Here is a 20,132-nt window from a genome sequence, read left to right on the forward strand (position 1 = left end):
TTTTTTGACAGATTATCCCACCCGGTCCTTATCAAATGGCCAATATAGATAAGGAAGTCTTAAAAAAACAAGGAAGGTCCTTAGCTTTGCAAACATTAGCTGAATACACAGGGATAGTACATAAATGACAACAGCAACAGGAAATGACGCCTTTAGTTTAAAAATGCTACTAAAACAATCTTTGCTTGCATACTGGCTGCAGAGGGATTATGCTAAATGAATCCAAAAATCTACAGATGTCTTCAGAATGTTTACTGCTGGGCAACAGTTCAAGCAAGTATGTTGTGTCAGAAAATCTTTGTTTGTAATTCTGGACCTACAACTGTAAAATTATCAATATATACATGATAGAAGGTGCCTGGTAATGCTTCCAAACAGTGGATGTGGATCCTGGTTTTCATTGCTTTCATTGCCATCCTGTTAGTTTTAGTATATATGACTGATTTCTCACTGGGTTATCCTGAGTTTTCACAAGTTTCCCTTTTAATACAAGATGCTCTAAATGCCACATCAAGCCCAGCTATTTTAAGAGAAGGTCCCCAATCCCCAGCATGGGTCAAAAAGCACCAAGCCCAAAAGAATCTAAACTACCTGTGCCTGCTTAAAGTTTGCAATATGCTCACATTTTCTCATGCTTTGTTTCTTTAAAACATATAGTGAGCTCCTGTAGTGAGGTGACAACGTTGTATAAGTACTTCTGTACTTGCTGCATTTTTAAACACATGGGAAAATGTGCATGTATTGTATTGTATTATTTTCTCAAAAAGTATTTTAAATATTTTTTACACCTCTTTTATTTTTGCTTCAATGTACACTGTAATTTATGCAGGATGGGGCTAATACTACAGCTGTAAATGTAAAGCATTTAATTAATAATGCAGAGACAGCCACCCTTAAATGAAAAAATTATATATATATATATATCAAAAAATAGGGTATCGTTCAATCATTTCAGTATACAACCAAGAGAACTAAACACCTGGAATATCACTTTGTAAATAATTTTGTAATTAAATTAAACACTTACTTGAAATAGACTTGCAGCCTCCAAAATTTTTTGCACATTTTGTTTTGTAATCACCATTTTGCTTGTGTATGCATAATCCAAAATAACCTCCATGGTTTCTGCATCCACCCCTTTAATTATAATCTTTTCCTCGTACTTCTCCTTCAAATCATTGCAGAACATGGCCCTAAGAAACACATGAAGTGAAAGTTTTAGTCATGTGTTCTGATGTAATTTCATAAAAAAATATTAGGAAGAAGTTGAGCAATGGCACATGTAAACAGTTCAAAAGTTTGAAATGGAAATAGTTTAAGGAAATGAAAATCCCATGGGGGGAATAGTGGGGGTGGCAGTTCTTGCCTAGAGATGCCCACTAAAATGTTTTTCATAGTAAAAATATTCGCAGAGTGTATTTTATGAATGTGCTCTTGCCTCAGAATTCCTATTTTATTAATGAATGAGAAAAAGAAAAAGGTGTAGGGAGGCGGAGGAGGAAAACAGTCACCGTTTACCAGGTCATGTGCCTAAGCCCCCTTACTATTGTGAATTTTGTGCATGGTTAAGCAGAGGACACGATGAGGGACACTGCATTTTAAAAATGATTTGTAAAGTGTGGGTGCAATGCAGTATCTTGCACACAAAGCACATAGGAGTGTCTACTCTTATTAAATGTATTGTCATTATATATTGTTTTGCGGGAGTTTAATTCTTCCACAAAAGGTACATCTAAAGATCATTGTTAATAGATGCAGAACATGGATTCTGTTGGCTAGTACGGAAAACCAGGCACATTTCCAGGGACAAAAATATCCTGGTTGAAAATCCTGGCACAATTTCTGTAAATTATATTCAGATGACAAGAATAGTAATACAATAAAAAAACATGGAAATACAAAACTTCTCACGCTTTAAATATACTAAGAACAAAAGCTCTGGGTAAACTGAATGTTCCTTGCCTGTTTTGCAACTGGGAGGAGAACACTATTTCTTAATGCAAAAAATTACTTGCAGAAACCAGCTTCCTACTGTGCAAACCCAATGGTTTCATGTTAAACAACCAGTCCACAACTGAGAAGTCTAGTTTTTGACAGTGCTTGCTAATTTGTCATCTTAAAGCTCGGACACTTTGTAAATCATTCCTTTCTTATTTTTATGCTGACTGTTACAGAAATACTAAAAAATGTGTGTGGCTCCTGACCTTTAAGGCATTTTTTTTATTTAGAGAGAGTGGTGATAGGATAGACCCACTATCAAGTTTATGTTGCTGGCTGTGCCCCATTAGGTCGCTCTGTCAGACTCAGAGTTAAGCTACGTACACACTTCCAATTATTATCGTTGGTAGCGAACGATCGTATAGCACCGATCCTGTACATACAGATAACGACACGATCGTTCGTAGATATTGTACACACAATAGATTCGATCGTTTGAACGATACAGGAAGTTACGTGCACCACAGGAACGTTCATTCATCACGCATGCTCAGACCATGGACGATCAATGAACGATCGTACACACGAACGATGGTCAACGATCGTCGTCCAATCCGATCCGCCGGTCCGGTCGTTCATTTCCAACGACTTTCCTCTTTCGTCGGCGTCGTTGGTTACTTTTTTTACGAACAATTTTTGCCCAATCGATCGTTCGTCGTTTGTTCGTCGTTCATTTTGAACGATAAAAATTGGAAGTGTGTACGCAGCTTTACTCTCTCAGTTTATCCTAATGATTACTGAGGGAATAAAATTAAGATAAACCCAAAGTTTGGAGTTGCCACTAGAACAGGAATACAGGAGAAATCTTCCAAGAGATATACTTGTTCTTGTGACAGTTGCCTTAGAGGGGATTTCCTTCTCATAGAAAAGATATTGACTAACTTCCTGTTGAGGTTTTAGGACAGAAAGGAAATCTCCCTAATTAGATACAGTTCTCAAAAGAAAAAAAAAACAGACTAAAACTGACTGTGTTTAAACCCTCCCCTACTTTACTAAAACTTAAAAAACGTTTTGGCTTAGATCAGGGGTGTCAAACTCTTATCCGGGGGCCAAATCTAGCCCCCAACATCCTGCATCGCTGCACTGAAATAGTGCCGCTACTACAATTACCGGCATCACTCGCGTTTATAGACCAGCAGAGCGGGCTTTCTGCCTATGCGTGGCCCCGCACTGGACTGTTTTATAGACGCAAGTAATGCCAGGAATTTTCGTAGCGGCACTATTTCAATGTAGGGGGAGTTCCAGCCCCACATTGGCTGCGTCTGTCCTGTTTCCAGCATTCCCCCTCAGCTATACTTTTCCTTGCTACTCCAATAATAATCAATATTGTTAGCCTGTGCAAAAAGGTTATGGCTTATGCCTCTTTTACTATTCTAGGCTTGTTACAGATTGAATGTGAAGCAAAACCTCTTTGTTTCCATATGAAAAGGTTTATATCTAATGAAAAGGAAAGATTTCCTCAATTTTTTCAATAAATTTCATGGTTGGCCCACGACTTTGTCTATGTTTTTAATTTTGGCCCACTGTGCATTTTGACACCTGGCAATAGATACATTAATAAAATGAGATGCTGACCAGAGTTACAGCTAAATTTTAGGCAGGCAATTTAATCACCAAGTATAAATTTGCCCCAAAGATTTAGATTTAGATGAAGTTCGCTATGCGTTTTAGATTATTTATCCTACTGAAAACCAAACATTCCAAAGCTCCATTTAGGATAATAGGAGCCTCCTATTTTGGGCTGAGCAAGACAGATACCAATAAAAAAAATGCTGAAATCATATCATATGGTGGGGAGATGGCCTTTTGGAGTCCCTGCTTTATAAATAGCACCCCAAATGCCTCTCAGCATTGAAGGGAGTGTTTTGGGAAGCTCCCAATTTCTGGACACAGGACAGGTCTGAATTACTGACATAAACATTGTTTTATTGAACAGGTAAAACAAAATGCTTTAAATGTAAATTTAACAGAACACAATGTGATAGCAAATAGAAATGTATTGTTAAGGAATGTATTCACTTTAAAGCTCAATGTAAAAAGTGCACATGAACATTCCCTTGGATCATACCTTGAGTTGTTCCCTTGTATGTGCATGTAGTAATATTTTTTACAACTGGGTGTTATATATCAATAGTTATAAACAACTTCTCCTGCTTTATATACACAAAGCACTTCTACTACGTTCAGGTTTCACATTGTTCTAGATTTATCCATATAAAACCATTGGCAGTGGAAAGGGACCAGGACAATTATTATTGTAGTACTAATAAAACACAAGTAAATAAAGAAAAGGCATACTAAAACCATTTACTCATAGTTTCCTGAGAAAAAAATAATAAAATTGTTTAATAAAATATTAATGTTTATTCCAGTAAGACTAAAATAAGCAAGCAGTGATAGGAAGATAGAAGGAATAAAAAGCTCAGGTGATAGCCAGGCTGTTTTTTAAAATGTATACAAAGCATTTGATTTTATTAAGTGTAGCAGAAAAGAACAATATGCTGTGCTGTGATGGAAAAAAATATACTGTTATATTGATGGTGATAAAAAGCTAAACAGTATAAAGCAAACGAAAAGAAGAAAACTATATAGTGTTTCTGTAGGTATGGTATGTTTAAGCAAATAATAAGGGTTCTTTTAGACCTGTAGTGCAAAAACACATGGTTTCCCCCTGCTTACAACCATGTACAACCAACTACTGCTGTGTGGCCAAAGGAGGCAAACTGCACCATAGGTTGCATCCACACAGCTATGCCCACTGCACAGAACTTCATCTTCAATAAACATGCGTCTAAAAGAGATATATCACTTATAGCAGTGGTCGCCAACCTTTTTGGTCCTGCGGACCACTAAAATTACCGGCTTCTGACCGTGCATGCGCGGGGAGCCGGGTATCACTCAAAGGGGGAGAAACCTCGCCTATAGTGATGTCATGATGGCATAACCCTGCTTTTTTTTCATCGTAGATCTGAGCCTGCGAAGGGAGAGTGGGCGGGTTGTGTCCCTGGATTTGTACTCGGAACATTGTCAGCGGCTCTGGCCGGTGAGCCCCCACCAGCGGGGTCCTTCTTCTGACCCCGCTCGGTGGTTCATCGGCCAGAGCCGAGGACCAACAAAAATTTCTAGTGGGGCACCGGTTGGCGACCGCTGACTTATAGGAACCTAACTGCAACCAGCTGCATGCAAGAAAATATTCCCAACCCAATGGGCCTAATTTATTAAAGCTCTCCTAATACTGTAGAGGATACACTTTAGTTAGTGAAGCTGGGTGATCCAGAAAAACTGGATGGATTTCTTAAAAGTCATCTGCTATTGTTATCAAATGTATCAAATGTTTTTAGTCCTGGACCAGAACGGTTTCAGGTTTTCTGTGTCTCCCAGCTTCACTGATAAAAGTGTATCCTCTCCAGCCTTGGAGAGCTTTATTAAATCAGGCCCAATGTGAGAAGAAGGTATCGCAGCTAAACATGACGCAGAACACTGTGGCTCACTGCAAATCTGAAATGGCCCCCAAGAAGTCTAAGCAAACATTATCCACACATAAAGGGAATCTGTCACAAAAAAGGAGCTCTTTGATAGGCAGAAGGTCACGTATTTTTAAGTAATACATAAAATATTCCACCAGCTGTGCTGTGCCTAGATTATTATGAAATTTTAGTGCATATTTACTAAAGTATACCTATCGGCAAATCCTTTTTTTGTGAACTCAGAGCAGTGAGTAGGAACCACTGTGAAGTTTGTTTAGCTGTCTGCTGTCTTCAAATTGTCCTGGTCATTAATGTCACTGGGAATAAAAGCAATGGTGACCTTCTGTTTTGTGAAACCCTTTTGACAGGGACAATTGTTCATGTGACAACTGTCTAAAAAAACTGTCTACAAGGGGATTTTCTTCACCTTGGAAAGATATTTTCTCACTTTCTGTTGAGTCTTGAGGACAGAAAGTGAAAGGAAAGATCCATAATGAGACCCAGATGGCACGGAAAAAAGAATGACAGCAGTTTAAAACTTCCATCAATCTATTGCATTATAACTATCTATATCTAAGCTACAAATACACAGATTCTGTGTAGAGAAGAGTGTTTTTAGACAGTGCTAGACTTGTGATTGGAACCTCTTCTTGGATTGGACTCGGCAGGGGCAAGGACCAGATGTTGCATCCACCTTTTGGACTAATGCATAATGTAATAACACATTACCAACTAATTGCAGTTCCATCAGACCTGGTGTTTGGTGGGGACTTTGCAGGGATAAAACCCAAGCACACACTGAAACATGAATTCACATTAACTGGCTATATATAAAGGATTTTATACAAATATTTAAAATTATATAGACAATCGGTTTAGACATTTCTAAACTGCAAAACATGCAAACTAAAACTTACTCAAAAAACATAGTTTATATATATACACTTAAAAACATTCACATGTAAAGTATGTTTATCTATGCAGTATAGAATAATTGATAACAAGTATTCTCTCCAACTCTTTGAGACCTTAGGAACTTTTAGGCAATAAATTCTACATAAAATACATTTGATTTCAATCCTTAAAAACCCATTTGTATAAAACAGCACAGTATTTTTGCAGCATAATTATAATACATACAAGGGTCTCAAAATTCTCCCTGCCTGCAGCCAACAAAAATGGATGGAAACACCTAGGAAAATTGCATGGCAAATATAGTATGTTCATAATTTTTAATACAAATATTGATGAATAATAATGTGATAAAAGACTGATATATGAATTATTATTTTTGGAGATTAAGCGTCCTCACGTTTTGATAGTTACTCCTGAAGAAAACAGAGAAGATATCCGTGAAACGCGTTGAGCATAGACAAATATGGGGAATGCATTTGTGAATATGAATGTATTGCAAAAATTACTGTCTTGTTTTATACAAATGTGTTTTTAAGGATTGAAATGTATTTTATGTATACCTATTTGATGGATGGATAAGAATTTATTGCCTAAAGAGTCCATAGGGTGTCCAAGAGTTGGAGATAATATTTTATGTTATCAGTTATTGTTATTGGGATGTTGGCATTTTGATCAAATCTTTATAAATTAATTTATGCAAAATAGAACACAAAAATGTAATAATTACATTAGCTGGAACAAAAAATATTTGAGAAAATTGTCAAATTAGGTGAACAACGCAATCTAATGTTGTCTACCCCCACCACCAACCTGGGCTTTGAAATTCAGATTTCAAGCACTTATCAATCATTTTCAATACATTTACTAGTATACTTATCTTACTTACTATACTTATAAACTAATCCATGATTTGGACTAAACCCCCAATCCGGAGTATAACCCTCAAAATAAGCATTAGCACTATTAGCACACACTTCATTCTACACAAGTGGCCACATATTTACATTTTTACTACTATGATAAAAGATCAATGCTAGGCTTTCATGGTGTACAATTTATTTGACTTCTACATGGTGTTACAGATTTCGCTGTGCCTACCAAAATGTTAAACTTTTTCTTCATACCATGTGTCAACTATAACAGCAAAAAAAGCTGTGTATATATCAGCATAGATAACACAGAACCCATGGCATGCAGTAGGGTGCATTGGATGCATGACCATACAATATAAATAGGCAATAAATACTATTTATAGGCTCTTGCTTACTAATTGCCAGATAAAATTTAAACTAAAAATAACAAGATCTAAGTCATTACTTTTCAAATGACAATATACCTAAAATTATTGCACAGATATTGTGACACACTTACCTAAAATAATTGCTGGCAGCTGCCAGTACAACCCGATGACAGGAGAACACACTGGTTCCAACACACAAAACTACATCTGTCAGGGACTTCTCTAGCCTGAGGTTTTCCAGTCCATTCTGAAGAGCCAATGTAAATCCAGTATCATCAAATTTTCGGATGTCTTCACTCGATTTTTCAATTAGCTCCCCCAGTTCTTTGGGACATTCGCTGTTGAGGGAAATGATGAAGTTACCTGAATTGTTTTCCATAGTTTCTCCCATTGTTGTGACGCTGTGTGTGTGGTATGTCTGGCTCTTTTCGTTAGATGCAGTTAGGTCACACTTAACAAGTAAAACGGATTTCCTGCCTATGGCTCTAAAGTTATCTACAACTGTCAGACGCAAAACAGGAAACTTTTAACTTTCTTAGTTGACAACCAACATGCACCAGCCTCATTGGATAAGAGAAAAGTGATTAGCATTACAAAATTCATCATGAACACTAAACATATAGACCACAGTCACAGGTGGGTCTCCTTAAATAAACTAGAGGAACAACAAAAGTTGTATTTTTACCCACTTAATAAATTATGTTTCAGCAGTAGTCCTACAGATGTGATGTGCCATTTTACAGCTTTTATCTAAGTGGCACGTAGTGGCTAGCATTCTGGCTGTGCAGCACTGGGGTCCCAGGCTCATGTCTGGTCCAGAACACCAACAGCAAGGAGTTTTTATGATTTCCTCATGTATTGTGAATTTTCTCCAACATGCAAACCACATAAAGAATATAATAATGATGTATAACTATGCTAGGTACATTTGATCATGAACTCCTCTGAAAGACAGTTAGTGGCATGGCTATGGACTGTTTTAAACACTACAGAATATGCCAGCACTATATCCATTCATAAATAAATTGTAGTACCCTACCAGACTGGCAGATGCATGTAGTGCACATAAAGTAAAACTAACTTTTCTCCATAAAAAGTAAATAAAAGGCATTAGCTTGCACAAGCAAAAAAAATCATAAAGGGTGTAAAATTACTTTTTAAATCAGGGAAATCCAGAGCATAGTTTTTCTTTATGTGACTGACGTGCTTTAAGTTTCATCTTATGTGTGAATCTAGGGAGACAATTCATAAATAAATATGATTGCTCTGATGCTCAGGGTCTGGGGGATGAGTTCCATAAAAAAAGAAGTGCTAATAAATTTGCTTCTATTTCATTTTGGGCTGTGCACATTGCTTAACTGTCCTAGATTTGGAGGGACTGTCCCTCTTTTGGAAATCAATCCATCTGTTCCTCTTTTTGTTCTGACGCACAAACATTTACAACTATCTTTACAAACATTTACTACATAACTACTGTTATACTAGACCAATTATTTTATTATTGATTTGGTATTTTGGAAAAAGTAATTTTCAATATAATCCTTTTTTTTGTCTTTTTGTCTTCACACTTTACATAACAGGTCAACATACGTTAACTTCTCTCTCAATGGAGAATCATTTTTTCATGTTTTGCTACCGTGGATTTGACAACCTTTGCCAAGCTGATTTTTGATAATCAAAATGTGCCAGATTTAAGTCCAGGTGCTGCCAATTTTCAAACACAGTGTATTACAAGCTGTCCCTAAAACACCTTTACCCTAAATTCTGCTCTTTTTTCAGTAGCTGACAAATTGTGAACACAAACTAACCGAACATACTGCATTGCTTGAAAAAAAATATAGGACGTGAATAGTAGCCATGTTCTTTAAGTAGAAAAAAATGTGAATTATTTTGAATCTTGAATAACCTGTTTTTGGAAAAAAATATTTTGACCGAATATGTTGTTATTTTAGGTCCAGAAGCCGACCATCTATTACCAAACTCATTATAACTAAAGTGGTTTTAACAGACATAGCACTTTGTGTAGGTGTGTATGAAATCATTATATTACAGATGTAGGCTATGGCAAATCAAGATGGACAAGGATCACGCAGGGCCGTGTTTGTATGCATGGTTATCACTGCTACGATTAGCACTTTTATATGTGATTTAGTTTACCTTTCTTTTTAAAGTATTTTCAAATGATTAGTAAACCCTAACAATGAACTTCTTTTATTTGTTTGCTGCTGGTCTCTTAAATGTAGTATTTAAAATGTTTTTTAATCAAAATTTGGTAAGTGAAAAAAATACCTGTTGATGTTGCCAAAAATTATACCAGCTGGTAACTTCCTGTGCTCTCTGCTGACTGCTATCAGCCACTACTGTTCCATGCTTTCACTGAAATCTAAAGAACCCAGACCCTTCATGATATGGGGGAGAGAAGTGAGGAAGGTAACTGTTTGTCAGCCCTGTTTTGTTGTCCTGATGAACTTAGAGACTAAGGTCAGGTCAGAGTGAGGTCAGCCAAATCATCCACAAAGCAACCAGTGACAGAGGACTAGGGCCAAGTGGATGTCCAGGGGCTATAGCTACAACCTTCATGTTTCTAAAAAAAAAACAGGGAAATAGCATATTATGATAAAGCTATATATGCACCTGCTAGTCACATCAGAAGAGAGAATGCATTTGAAATAAAATTGCTAGCACCAATGCCAGTATAAGTGTAGCACTCACCCCTAAAGGATCAGCCGTTTGAGCTCAGGTTCTTCTTGGTGGGTTACCTCAATAACTCACAACATTTTTTTGTATTTTTATAATAAAAGTCCGATACACAGGACAGGTCAAGGTTAACAGAGCATTACAAAGGTTAGTACAACTCTACCATACAAATTCCCGTTACACCTGGCAATCATAAGCAGATCAAAAATCAATGCTGACACCTCACTAACCTCACTAAAGACCACTAATTATTTTCCTATGATACTTGTCTCGAAAAATGAATGTTGGTTTGGGACTTTACCTTGTTTGGAACAGTCTATATTACTATTGAGTATCTGTGCTTGTCTCCCTTTTCCTTGTAACTCCTTTTCATTGAACTTTATCTTCCCACTTTGTTATAATAAAATAAAGATTGTACATTAAAAAAAGGAAATATGAGCAGCTGCAGGATAAAATCCTTAAAGCTTGTAGCTTCCAGCCACTGAGACCTTCAGGGCTGACTTCCCTTATCCCCCATCCTAACAGCAGCTACAAGAGAGACCTCCCAGCACTCAGTTCTCTCACATTTGAACACTTGAAATCTACCCACCAAAAAACTAAAAATACCTGCAGCAGAGCAGGGATTGGTTGTTACTTATGCCCACAAAGGTAACACCCGTGTAGCAACTGGCATCCAACCATCACTGCCCTGTGGAGAAGTTCTAGAACTTAAAGTGATCCTGGCTCACCAAATGAACATTACACAGGGCAGCATGGTGGCTCAGTGGTTAGCACTCTTACCTTTACAGCACTAGGTCCCAGGTTTGAATCTCAGCCAGGACACTATCTGCATGGATTTTTCAGGTTACCCTTATGTTTACATGGGTTTCCTTCCACATCCCAAAAAGATGCAGGTTATTTGGCTACCCCCCAAAATTGACTTTGGACTATATTAAAGACATATGAATATGGTAGGAACAATGGATTATGAGCCCCTTTGAGGGACAGTTAGTGATATGACTATAGATTTTGTACGGCGCTTTATAAATGCTGTGTAATAATATTAATTACATTGACAAGGCTTATTCTGTGGCCATTACAATTCTTAGTAAAGACAAGCCTCATTCTTATTCTATGTCTCATAGTCTACCTAGGACCTAAGAAGTGTTTTACTGGCAGAATTACCAGGTACAAATAAAAAAAAAAAATTCCAAGGAAAACAAATGCAGTCACCTTATCTAAGGATTAGAAAGCTGCTATATAGTACCGTTTTTTCTTAAGTGTTAATTGTATTGGTTCTGTTAACATTCAGAAGTCAGAGGTTTTATTATTTTGCATGCATTTCAATACTGTTTTCAATTAATACAATTTTAGGTAAATTTGGGAGAGCTGTTCTTTTACACACTATGAGATAAAACTGTGTTAAACAGCTCACACAGTCTTCTCTGATAAACTAAATTGAATTTTAAATAGAATGTTATCACTTTAACAAGACTTTAGGATAATCCTCAGTTGTTTTTTTTTTTGCAGGCTGTAACAAATAAAGAATGATTACAATCAGCAGAGAAAACTTGCCCAAACTGCTGTAATTTACTGATAAAAAGAACTTCTGACTCAGGAAAATCGCTGGTGGGGAATTATGAACAAATCAGAGAATATCCAATAAGACCTCCCGTAGCCACAGAAGTTGTAGATAAGACTACATAGATAAGACTAGATAAGATAAGACCCTGATTTAACTGCTATAGTATGTATATATATATATATATATATATATATATATATATATTTATATTTATATATATCCATATCACGTCATAACACTTTTTTTCTGCCTGTTTACCTGTTTTTATAATTGAAAGATATTCTGTGTTTTGAATAATTACTATTAGCAACTTGTTCCAATAATACCCCAGTTACAGTGACTGAATACATACTGGGGCTATTTGTAGTGTGTATGAGGGTATGCGTGGACAAGAAGTATGCATACGCTAATTGATATTGTGTCACTGTTGGGAACTGAACCCAAAATCCTACATCTGTAACGTCATGCACCTAATAATATTGAATAAAAACTGATCAGGTTGATGCAAAGTGCAGATTCATGCAATATGTAATTCTGTCATGTAAATAGGGATATGGTTCAATCTCCCTCTAGTGCTATCTAGGTTTTTTGGCAGTCATTTATTTTTCTGGCACAGCAGTCGAAGACCAAGCTTGGCAAAATACTGTTGTAATATCTATGCTGAATCCAGCAGATGGAGTAAGGCATTGAAATATGGCATTCCTTCCTCCCTAGTGAATTTTGCCTGGCATGTCCAGCCTAGCAGAGCCTGTTACATCAGTGTAAAGTATGGGTTTCTTGACCAAGATTCTGTACAAAAGTGATTACGAGAACATAGAATGTGAAAATTACTTCAGGTCATTCAGCAAAACTGTAGAATTCAAATATGACGAAAGTATTTTTGGCTTATGAACCAAGATAAGTAAAACACTGTCTTTTTATTTTTACTGCTTTTAAAAAAACATTGCATATTTTTAAAGCACAGTGGTGTGCCTTAAAAAATTACGGCAGTGCCATAGCTAAAGAGGAAATGATGGGAGGCCAGTCTAATATTGTGACCTTTCAAGTCATGGAGAACAACATCTTATTTCTGTTATAAATGGACCTATTGGTCTTCTAGGATACCTATACACAAGAAGCATGGTGGCAACTTTGTTTGCCATACCATTTAAAACTACTAGCTGAAGCACAGAACATGAATTAAGTATGAAAATTAGAAGTTCTGTTTTCACTCTAAATTCTCTGACATCCTTTCATATGTGTTTCTTACTATAGTCCTTATTGGATGTACAATTGCTCATATTGTTCTTTCTTATGACAGTTCTAATGGAATTTACCTTTTGAAATGCAAATAAAAATAGATTCACCCATAAATTCTCTGACATCCATATTTGTTCAAAATCGGTGATTCAGAAGTCATTGAAACTAGGAATTGCCAGGCAAATGGTATCTTTAAAAGCAGTAATTACAGCTTTTATTTTTCCGACTCAAAAGGATTCATTTCAAGGGTGACGATAAGCAGATGTATCATTGATGTAACTGGTAGAAATGTAGATTATCTCTGTCACTCACTGTCATGGCCAAACCTACAGCATCATTTTTTCCATGCTCAGATAATGCTGACCTTCATCATACATTTAGACAGACAGCTAGGACTTTTAGCATAAAGAAAAAAGCATAGCCCTTTATCAATGTATAATGATTGATATAGATATCAATTATTATAAGGATTAGTATGGATATACTGATATCAATTTTTATGAAGATTATGAAGTAAATGCCATTTATAACATGCACATTTTGTGAATTAAATAGTAACCCCTACAAAACCCTGTACCTCTCTGATACACGGAATAGTTACATTGCTTGGACCAAACTAGTTATAGTTTATCTAAAAATGCTATTTGTTTTCAGCAAACAGGCAAACAAACAGATACACAACAAGGCATTTTTTCTTTCTTGTGTTTTTATAGATGAATACACACACAGCCAAATTCATCTTTGTACCAAACCACATGAGGAATCCTTTCCACTGGTTGCTATTCAGTGCAAACAAAATCAAGAGATTTAGAATACTAAACTGTGTTTATTGAGCCAAACACTTCATCTTCTGGCATTACATAAACCTGATAACATGTAATACAAACAAAAGGAACAAGCTTCAAAAATATACTAAATGGAAAGAGTAAAATGGAAACAAATACATGAAAAAAAACTTTAAAAATAAATGTAAAAAATAAAATAATGTGACAGTGAGATCTGACAGTTGCACAAAGAACTTGGGAAAATGGAAAAGAACAGTAAAAAACAACAATACTTTCCTAAATATGTGAGTAGCCACATTCCCTGAGTTATTAAGAATTTGTTTATGTGTATGATACAAAATGGTAAGACGTATAGTTTTGTACCTGGTGCATTGCATTAAGGCAGCCCTTTTTTGGGAAATCACAGAACATTACAAAGTATAGAAAAATGTTACCATACATTGCTTTAATATATTGGGGTGTCATTCAAAAAAATGACACCATTACACATTGCTATCTTCTCATTCTGAAACGCCTAACCACCTGGTTGTCTTGCTGATTCTCTTCAAGTGGAACTTCAATCCTCTATACTCACCTTTTCGCATTCTGTCGCAGGGCATCACTATCTCCTTATTCGTAATCTTACGCCATCTTAATTGGCTGTGCTGGGATGACGTCCCAGCAAGCACAGGGATCAGTGCAGTGTTTGTGACAGTTCCCTAGAGCAATCAGGCAGTAGGAGTTTTAATTGCAGAAGGGACATCACCTATCCCTTTCTGCAATAATGCCTAGCCTCAATGAAAATTTTTAAAAGTGTAACTTTAGTTACACTTTAAGCAGTACACAGATGAGGATTTCTGACTTTACTGCAACCATCCTTTGCTGAAGATTTGTTCCAAGTGGTTGCACTTGGAGCCTGTTGTACTTTACATACCACGTTCACTGGTATTAAATTTAGTTATATAAATGTCTTAATGACTATTAGCAACACTTTAGTGAAACTATGTAGAAGGACTCTTTTAATTTCTTTTCTGTGAACTATAATACATCTCTCCCCTGTGTTATGAAGATGAGGGGAAAAGAAAGAATTCTGTAGCCCAAAGAAGGAGTAAGCAAATGAGGGTGACAAACCTGCTCCTCCACAGACATAGTACAGAAAGTAAGTGTAGTTACCCCAGGGCAGAAAATTGTGGTTTTGGCAGGATCAATACGAAAAAAGCATAGAAAAGTAAAATGAATGCAGCCACCATATCTAAGAATTATTAAGGTGGAATATATCACATTTTCTTGGGTTTAGATGTTCCCGATTAAATGCAGGTTCTTCAGAGTACCTTGGTAACAATGTGTGTGGTTAACAACATTTCAGATTTGAAGTGGTTTGACATAACCCATAAAGTAGAAAAACGAATATATCAGCATAGATAGTGCTTGCTTATATGGTAAGCAAGATTGATAAGAAAACCAGACGAAAGCTTCATACAGACGTTGGATTTTGGTCCCTATTTTTTCCAGTGATAGTAGACAAGGAGAGCTGAATAGTTCTATGGAGAGGAGAAGGTGGAAGATGAGCTGAGGCACCCCAATGTGTCTTCCTCCATAGGATATGACAGTGGCCATCGCTGGATGTTTGTTTAGTGATCTGCCAGGCCAGATTGCTAAATGACATTGGGAGACCACAGTACATATACTAGATTTTCAAATGCATTAGCTTCATTTTTACAAAAGCATACAGAAGATAAAATACCAAAGTAAGAGACCCCAACCCGCATACCCCATTGCTTTTCCATTGTTGTTCAGTTATTAGTATTATCTCAATAAATACTGATGCATAAGAAATACTGCTTTTTTTTTCAGTGGATGCTTTTTTTAATACACAAAACTTTGACATTGTAAAGTATTCGTAAATAAATTGTATAAAGGAATGCTCGTAACTAGAAGACATACCCCCACTGGTGAAAACTTTTACTTTAGAGAAAATCAAGACATAAGGATAGAGATACACAAAATAGTCTAACATTAAACATTAGAAAATCCTGATCATAACAAATCAGGAAAGAAAAAAACTATATATCACCTTTTACATTGAAATTTTGAAACTTTCCTTACTAGAGAAGTTCTTATCTGCTTCCTCTGCAGCACCAGATGACTTAAAGGTACTTCTCTTGCTCCTGTAATGGAATGTTTGTATTTTGTAAGGGGTTTCACTTGACTGGCATATAGCAAGAGAGAGGGAAAAGAGGAAGAACTTTTTTAAATATTTTGTTACATTTTTATTTGTACATTTAAATGTGGAACATTTAATACATCATGACAATGTGATATTAATCTTCATCAGAAACAAAAACTGCTTACATATACTAATGGCTGAGCAGTGACAAAAGCTGTATATAAAGGACCTCTAGTGATGATAAAGTACATTGCTACATACAGACAGCACAGCAGTATATTTATAGTTTCAAACATATTTAAAAAAAAAAACGCATAAATCTAAAACTTTATACAAATATACAAGTAAAGATGCTTATCAAATGATTCCAATAGGAATAGGGACCTAAAAAGATAGTACAGCAGTAGCTGATAAAGAGTTACATGTGTGTGGAAATTGAGGTTTTCATATATAATGGAGTATTAAATATATAATAGGGTTTTTAATATATCTTTGGCACAGGGCTTCTTGAAAGGGACTGGTAATATTAAGATTATAGAATAGGCGATAGATGCTTGTAGAAATATTATTTTTGCAATAATTTTAAGTCTAGTCAGTTAAGAAAATGAATTTGGCCAGAACTAAAAAACAGATTGTCTGATACGAAATTCTCAAGAGACATGCTCCACTAATACAATGGATTATACCAGCTGAACAGCTGGGCACAATAATATTAACTAGTTACCGTATATTCCAAAATATATACCCTGCCTCATATGCTGTAAATAAAAAATGATGTCCATATCTACAGTCATGTGAAGAATTAAGTACACCTGATGGAAATTGTTGAGTTGAAATTTTTAACAAGCAAACATTCAATCTCCATTCAAACATTGCCTATAGTAAAGGTGATAAAGGTGATTCAACAAATGACACATAAAATTGACCTGGTGTAATAATTCTTGTATTTAAATACGGAAAAAAGCATATTTGTCATCTGGAAAAAAATAAGTACACCCCTAGATTTACTGCCAATTTAAATCACTGAAAATAGAAGCAGGTGTTCCAGATATGGTGCCAAGAATAGCAACCTCGTTAGGGAGTATGCTGGGGAAAGTTGTCTCAGATATCAAGGGTCTTGTCTTGCTTTTGTGCCAGGACATAGAGGGCATGTTTAGTTGGTAGCCCTGGTGCGTTATGAGAATTATTTGGGTATCTGCTCTCTATTCAAGCCTGCAAACACAGCATTAGAAAGTATTTTAGCACCAACTTTCTTTGAAACTCTGCAATGAGACCAAATGAAGTGCCATATTTGATGATGTGCAAAGGTGTGCAAAGGTGTACTACAATAAACCATGTCCTTTTCAAATCTTTCATCATGCCAACCAATGAATGCAGCACCATAGCAAAGCCTCTAGAAGAGGTGGTCACTTGGTTGTGCTTATCCCCGGGCTAAATGTTTCCTGTTCTCTTGTGTGTGTGGTGTCATCATGCACTAATCTCTGGTAAATCATTCTACAAGTGGCATATATTTCAAATGCCTATTTGTTCAGGACTTGATGATCCAGCAGCTGTCTCATTATTTCTTAAATAACCCCAAAATTATACAGTGGTATGTGAAGGTAACTCTTGCAACAGTGTCAAAGCAAATTTACATCTACAGTTAGAAAGGTTTGGTACCAAATAAAAGTCCATGAAAAGATGTACCAGAAAAAAACCTTTGATGTTAAAAAGGGCATTAAACCAAGACTACAGTTCGCAATGGAACATAGATAGAGCCTAGGCCTTTCCAGTACAATATGTTGTGGACAAATAAATCAAATAAAGTGTTGTTAGTCTATTTGTGGAAGAAAGAGGGCCAAACCTTGTAAATGTATCTAATAAACGTTATACTTATCAAAATCCACTCTTTTTAGGCAGGATAATGCTTTTTAATGCGGCGAGGCTTCTTTTAAAATGTGGTTCCAGTATAACACTCATTTATAGCTCTGTAGTCAGTGCTTTCAATGCTACTTTGTATTCTGTTTTGTTTATACCTGGCTCTGCTCTAAAATGTATATACAATAAAACTTTGATTTTCATAATGCTTTCTACTTGCTACTAAATCAAAACATTGGCCCTATTCACAGACAACAACTAGCATCTTTAACTGTCATAAAGGCAGATGAAAGCCTGCAGGATATATCATTTTCGTCAGTACAAATTTCTTTGAAACTGGAACAAAGAGCAGGATTGCACAATAACTGAACAGATAATTAGTGATTTGATTATTCAAATACCATAACCGGTTTTACAACTTATTTCCAATGCCAGGTGAAAATCTTCTGCTTCATTTTTCTATAAACATGTTTACATTAATAATGTATTCTGAACTCTCTGCCATACATTAGGCAATACCAAATGTTTTTAAATACATACATTCATAACAATATATGAATTAATGCAACAGGGAGTTGGTTTGTCAAAATATTATAAAACATTTACCAGATATCAATATGGGACCACAGAGCTGCTTCCAAGCTGCAGCTGCATTTTCCATATAATTAGATGTAAAGCTCTCTTTTATATTTATAGCGGACAGCCACCTTAAAGCATTGTTATTTGCACATGCTACTTGCAAAACTCTGCATGTCACTGGTTTTTAACCATGGATAACCACACTGCCCTTCAACCACCGCGAGTAATGGGCTATTCAAATAGCTTTTTCACACCAGAAAATTGGAGGGGTAGATAAACATAGGGCAATTAACATCTAATGTAAACTGAGCTTAATTGCAAATAAAGAAGTGACATGGACAATAGGACTTTGATTCAACAAGCACACTATCCTTTATTCTTCATCTAAGCTCATCCGTTGTGGGGCAGTGCTACCTTCTTCCCAAATCTGTCTTAGGCTATGTAGACACGTGTGTAATTGTCGTTGCAAAGGATCTTTCATGATCCCTTCCAGCGACTAACGACTGCACGATGCAAGAACGAGTGCTGTACATACAGCATCATTCTGGTCTATGGAGAGGGAAGGGGAAGAACGACAGAGCGGCACCCTGCTTCGCTCTCTCTCCCTTCACTTCTATTAGGATCGTTCGTTGTCCATCGTCCGTGGATCCGCCAGGATAGTTGTTCGGATGATGGATGACGAGCGCTGTACACACATAAGTATATCGGCCCTGAGACGATTATCAGACGAGAACAATTGCACGTGTGTACGTAGCCTTAGATCTCCAGAGACTACTTTAAGGGTTATTCATCAGAGTGGTGGAACAGTCTGTATGCCACCATTTTTGTGTGACTAACTTGGCACTTTAAGTGGATTTCTTAAAGAAGAATGCTCCATCCACTGTCTGTCCTATACCTGGCAGCCGAGCCTTGTATTTGGATTGCTTTCTGTAATGACTTGCCTATGTTTGCTACCTGCCCTAAACCTTTGTTCTTTTTCTCATTTCTTTCCCCTGCCAACTGCCTCAACCATTTGCCTATTTGGCTCTTATTTTGCTTTCAGTTTGGGTACAATACTGGACAAAAAAAGCGTTATTACAAAAATAGTAATAGCGTCACCTGTCTGCTATTGCAGCTAGGCAAAGCTGTGTGCGAATCACAAGATGGGCTGAACAGCATGACAAATCCTTTGGCAGTAAGATATTTATATACGTTAAAATTGTATATAAACCCAGGAAAAAAACTGATATATATTGCAACTTACCATTCATTAGATCTTGTCAACAACACACTTCCAGTCTTAGGGAGAAAATGCATTATGATGTTATTTTTTAAGAACAAATGCTACAGGTAAATATTACATAAATAACTGGTGAAACATAGAGCTATTTTAGTCAGTGTTTTAAAGGTCAACTCCACCCAAATATTGGTATTTTAGCTTTGTATTGTTGCTAGGGAGTCAGAGGCCCTGATTTACTAAAGCTCTCCAAGGCTGGAGAGAATACTCTTTGATCAGTGAAGCTGGGTGATCCAGTAAACCTGGAATGGATTCCTTAAAATCATTTGCTATTTGCTAGCAAATGTTTTGAATCCTGGACCAGATCCAATACAGCTTCACTTATCAAAGTGTATTCTCTCCAGCCTTTGAGAGCTTAAAAAAATCAGG

At 36.4% G+C, this 20,132-nt stretch overlaps 1 protein-coding gene and 1 long non-coding RNA gene across 2 annotated transcripts in view; one reads left to right on the plus strand and one right to left on the minus strand.

Moving 5' to 3' along the window:
• Positions 1-8,154, minus strand: part of KLHL6 (kelch like family member 6) — a gene marked incomplete in the record, with an annotated part of 22,060 nt that extends 13,906 nt beyond the window's left edge. Inside the window, 2 exon segments of the mRNA XM_072407758.1 lie at positions 1,028-1,193; positions 7,752-8,154. Coding sequence (XP_072263859.1) covers positions 1,028-1,193; positions 7,752-8,011 — 426 coding nt within the window.
• The window catches only part of LOC140328287 (uncharacterized), a 21,136-nt gene extending 9,068 nt beyond the window's left edge, over positions 1-12,068 (plus strand). Inside the window, exon 3 of the long non-coding RNA XR_011920267.1 lies at positions 11,827-12,068. This is a non-coding gene — a long non-coding RNA (uncharacterized lncRNA). The remainder of the gene's footprint in view (positions 1-11,826) is intronic.
• The last annotated feature ends 8,064 nt before the right edge of the window (positions 12,069-20,132 follow it).

This window comes from Pyxicephalus adspersus, chromosome 4, assembly GCF_032062135.1.
Source record: "Pyxicephalus adspersus chromosome 4, UCB_Pads_2.0, whole genome shotgun sequence".
In the NCBI taxonomy this organism is placed as follows: Eukaryota; Metazoa; Chordata; class Amphibia; order Anura; family Pyxicephalidae; genus Pyxicephalus; species Pyxicephalus adspersus.